The 5,227-nt window shown below is 25.9% G+C and overlaps 1 protein-coding gene across 2 annotated transcripts in view; it reads right to left on the minus strand.

Moving 5' to 3' along the window:
• The window catches only part of LOC126908125 (matrix metalloproteinase-19-like), a 28,106-nt gene that overhangs the window by 14,009 nt on the left and 8,870 nt on the right, over positions 1 to 5,227 (minus strand). Inside the window, exon 4 of one of the 2 annotated variants that reach the window (XM_050690013.1) lies at positions 3,774 to 3,928. The exons of the other annotated variant lie outside the window; for it this stretch is intronic. Within the exon in view, the coding sequence (XP_050545970.1) occupies positions 3,774 to 3,928 (155 nt within the window). The remainder of the gene's footprint in view (positions 1 to 3,773; positions 3,929 to 5,227) is intronic. 2 annotated transcript variants of the gene reach the window in all.

A 5,227-nucleotide genomic window follows, 5' to 3' on the forward strand; every position in this document is an offset into this window, starting at 1 on the left:
TGGAGTATGATGGTTGAAGGATCTTTTTAATAAGATCCTATTAGAAAGGTAACTTTCAAAAGAACGGAGAAACAATATTGTATACATATATTTAAAGGCAAAGGAGATATACAAGAGTGTGGAAATTATAGAGTCGCTTATAAGTCATAGTATAAAGATTTGAAAAAAGGTAATAAAAAAAACCTAGCACATTAGGGTCGTAGCACAGTTGGGGTGTGACATAGTTGGGCCCAATATAGATTTAATCTGACAGTGATTAAAATCACTATCATTAGAAACGCTTCGATGCAAATCTGTAGATAGTGTTTAATTCGAAGAAATTGGTGGATAATTCCAAAAGTAAAATGAAATCCTAGTTTCTTATTTATAACATGATTAGTAATTCTTAGATTCAAAAATATAATATAGAGTAATTTTTTTAATTATATATTATATCATTTTTATAATCAATTGTTTTCAAATTATAATTGATTTTGATTTTTAATTTGTTAAAACTAATTACTTTTAATCTACTTTTTTTGCTCTTTAAAGTGAAAGTTTATAGTAAAAAAAAAAAAAATGAATTTTTTACCATAAGTTTTAGTTCAACTTGAAAGTTTCAAATTGACATAATTAAATAGAAAAAATGCTATTGTTAAGATTAATATGCACTCAGGAAATTTTATAATTACTATTTACAGCAAATTTATTAGTAAAGCTCCATTTTTTTGCATTTTTATCACTTAAATAGAAATAGTAATCATTTTTAATTAACTTTTGGTGTTTAAAAAGATTCTACAATTGAAATATGTAGAACTGAATTAATTTTAATGATTTACTTTAATTAAAAATACCAATGAAAAAAAAGTTGTTAAAAAGATCTACTAAATTGAGCAAGTTATAAATTTTGNAAAAAAGTTGTTAAAAAGATCTACTCAATTGAGCAAGTTATAAATTTTGATTATAATCTAAAAATCGATTTTGAAATCAGATGAAACTAAAAATCATTTTTTTTTTTAGATTTGTGATTTATATAGTAACATGTTACCAAAAAATTTGAAATATTAACAGTCTATAATATTCCAAATTTTTGGAATATTATAGACAATTAGTAACACATACAAATAGAGTTAAAATATTAATAAATTACAAATTGTTTACTTTTGCAGTTGAATACTTTTATCAAATCAAATCTAATTTGTCAATAAATACATTAAAAATATTAAAAATGAAAGATTTTAATTGTTTGTATGGATAAAGCTGTTTTTATACTGTCTTTATACTTTTTATTCTATTGAGGGATTTTTTTTTAATTTTTGAGGGTAATATCTACAACTTAATACAAATTGTAATAATTTGACATATCGTTGAAAAAAGTTGGTCAATAAAAAATAAATCGCAAACACCAGACGAAATACAAAGTAAAATAATATTATCATAAATAAGAAATTTTTTCTCATGATGAATCACTACAGTGATGGGATCTTGGATATTTATTGAAGTTAGGAATCTAAATGAGATAAAAATCGAATGATTTGAAAATTTTTCTAACTTAAAAAAATGCAAAATATTTATTGCCATAGGTGGATTCGAACCTGGTATCCTAACCGTGAAAGACACAAGTGTTACCGATTCGGCAACTGTTCATCGCTTTTGCCAATCAATAAAATTGGCAATTTAAGCTAATTCATATTTTAAAGTTACTTTAAAAAAGCAAAAAAATTAAAATAAGTTAACTTCTTATGTATTATGAACTTTAATTTAAAATTAAATGAAAGTGTCAATATTTCCAGAATATTTTCNTAAAAAAGCAAAAAAATTAAAATAAGTTAACTTCTTATGTATTATGAACTTTAATTTAAAATTAAATGAAAGTGTCAATATTTCCGGAATATTTTCAAAAATTACATTGAAAAAAATTAACTTGTGTGCAAAACATGTTTTTTTGAATTCCCTGGAGACATGTTTAGAAACAATTTTCAAAAAAATTATACCAAATAAAGGCAAATAAATATCTAAGGTTTCAATATAAATTATAATTATTTTAAATTGTTCATTTTCAAAAATTTATGGCAATTTTAAGTATTTTTATAATTTATGTTAAACAGTGATTTTTACAAATAAATTACATTTTCCATTTAATACGACGGGCTTTTGCACACAGAAGAAAAGATGTAGGGATAAATTTTTTTTTTTTGAACTTATAGTGCATAAAATTATCTTTAATTTGGCATACATTTGAAGCTCGGAGTATTTCCTGAAAGTTTTCAAAAGTTAAGTTAAAAAAGTTCTACTTTTTCCTCGTATTTTTAAAAATTTATACCCCCCTTGTATANAATTTGGCATACATTTGAAGCTCGGAGTATTTCCCGAAAATTTTCAAAAGTTAAGTTAAAAAAGTTCTACTTTTTCCTCGTATTTTTAAAAATTTATACCCCCCTTGTATAAAGGGTAATGGTCCGATTTACAAAAAACGTATGTCAGATAAAAGATATATATATAATTTATTTAGAGATAAAATGATCCATACATTTGTCTAAAATTATAGTAAATTAAAGTTGAAAAAATAAAAAATAAAATCGTAAATTTTAACACCAAAATTGCATGTTTTTTAACTACGCCAACCATTTTTACATAGAAGATAAGTCACGGGACAAATTTTTTTTAACTTATCGTATATAACATTAGCTTTATTTTAACATATGTTTGAAGCTTGGAGTATTTCCAGAACATTTTTAAAACTTAAGTTGAAAAAGTTAAATTTTCGTGCAAAAGTTGCTATTTTTAATCCCTCCCTGTGGACTGGTAAAGAGTCAAATTTTCAAAAAATTTATATCAAATAAAAGTAAAATATATAATGCTTCAATATAAAAAAAATTAGGTTGATTTGTTAATTTTTGAAAAAAGTTATGCTAATTTTAAGAAAAAAATTACGAAATTTACCAAATTTACCAATTTTAAAAATTGTAATTTTTTTTGAGATATCCCCTATTTACGGGGAACGAGAGATTTTTTTCAATTTTTAAGGGCAATGTCTTCAATTAAAATTTGTAATCTTTTGACATATTGTTCATAAAAATCGGTCCAGTGAGAGCTGAGAAGAAGTGGCAACAGACACAAAAAAAAAACACATCATGGTAAAATTAATACCTTCTAAACTTCGCATCAAAGCTAAAAGAATAAGAGGAAAAATATGTAACAAAGAATCAGTTTGGTTTTTGTCTGTAAAGTCAATGATTGATGTTAGAAAATGAATAGTAAAGTATAAGGTAAAGAAGAAAAAGCTGTATATGGTATTCATAGATTTGTAGAAAGCGTATGATATAGTATTGAGAGAGGTATTAAAATGGGTATTAACGAGAAAAAGAGTCCTAAAAGAGAACATTAATATAAAGAGGTTATGTATATTGATGCTTTTACCATGCTTAAAAACATGAGCGGAGTAACACAAGATATTAATGTGAGAGTTGGAATGCGCTAAGATTTTGCTATAAGTCCTTAGTTACTTAAAATAAAGACAGGGCTATAATTATTGACTAAAATTGTGTATTAATTTTTAATTAATATTACAATTTTTAAACTTTTTAAATTTTTGAAAGGCTAATTTTATTTATTTTATTAAGATAGCTTTGCCCTCATCCAATACATTTAAACACCGCTAACGCTTGAATTTAACAAACAGCTTGCTTATTTATTATTATTATTATTATCACTTTTAGTTTATAATATACTTTTGGTTCTAAAATTAACATAAGTACTTATTATTAAAATATTATTTATATTTTAAAACATACTGGTCCATTTTGAACTTGAGTAAATGTCAGTGGTGTTACTCCTGACCATTGATCAAAAGCTCGTTTGATTTCAAAATCGGTTTGTGTCTTATTGAGTTCTCTAGTAGGATAACTTGATATTTTATATGTTAAATCATTTATCCTCCAGGCATCAGCTAAAACATTAATAAATTTAATGAAAAACAAAAAACAAATTATATGTGACACTTATTAATAAATATTATATTGAACATATCGAAGTTCGCAAGATTATTTTTCTGCATCAAATTTCAGAAAATTGTGAAAAATCAATTATTTTTGTCAATAATCATATTGTACAAAGTGATTGATTAACTATGATTTACGCAATATCTTAATGATATAACATAATTCTCATTTAAATATTGTACAGAGTGTTTTGTTACTAATATAAATTTTTTTCTTTTAATATTTAATGATACGCAAATGATACGGGAGTCTTCTTCCCGTTGTTAGAGTGACAACGTTGACAAACTGATCCGCAACGTCGCCATCAACGCTGCTAACCTTTTGACGCCCAAAGATCACNAGTCTTCTTCCCGTTGTTAGAGTGACAACGTTGACAAACTGATCCGCAACGTCGCCATCAACGCTGCTAACCTTTTGACGCCCGAGGATCACACCGGACATCGCGTCGTCGACGCCAGCGAAAGTGCCGCGATATTATGCGAAGATTATTATTATTGTGTTCATCTTTTCGGTTTGTTTTATTTTTTTGTTAAAATAACCTGTTGTTGCTCATTAATAAACGGCCCACGGGTCTCTACCCTCAAAACCAGTGTCGATTACATNCAAATAAATATATTTTAAATGAATTATGTAACAACCAGCAAAATATTATTTTTGAAAATAAAGCTTTAGGTAATGACTTGAAAGTTGTCTTGATAATTTCGACATCAAGTTTTAATGCTATTGCTAATGAAGTAATTTAAAGGATAAAATTGTACTATTTAATAGTAAACTTTTTACACTTGAGTCTAACTCACCTTCTGCGCAATGTTCTTTAGTATATGAAATACTATATAAGTTGGTTGAACATGATCATAATTAAACCTATATTATTGACTATGGTTTCTACATTCTACATTAATGTGTAATCTTGTACTTTCATCTAATAATTTTGATTCATTTTGTTCCAATAACCAGGTGGTTTAAAATTCGGTTAAGTTCTAGGGAAACAAAGCAAACCCAAATTACTAGTGTTATAATTGAGTATGTATTAAGTAAATTTCTTTATTTTGCTAGTTATAAACTCCTTATTCTCTGTCCCCGCGTCACTATTCCCTTGTTCTTAATGCTCTAGACCTTCCTACTCTCTTTGATGAAAGATGTCGGCTAAATCTTTTCTTTTTATTTAATATCTTATCTAATAAAATTGACCATCATGACCTAATGTCACTAGTTAATTTTAATATTCTTGCTCGATCAACTCGCTC

This window comes from Daktulosphaira vitifoliae, unplaced genomic scaffold, assembly GCF_025091365.1.
Source record: "Daktulosphaira vitifoliae isolate Bord-2020 unplaced genomic scaffold, ASM2509136v1 Scaffold_5, whole genome shotgun sequence".
Taxonomy (NCBI): Eukaryota; Metazoa; Arthropoda; class Insecta; order Hemiptera; family Phylloxeridae; genus Daktulosphaira; species Daktulosphaira vitifoliae.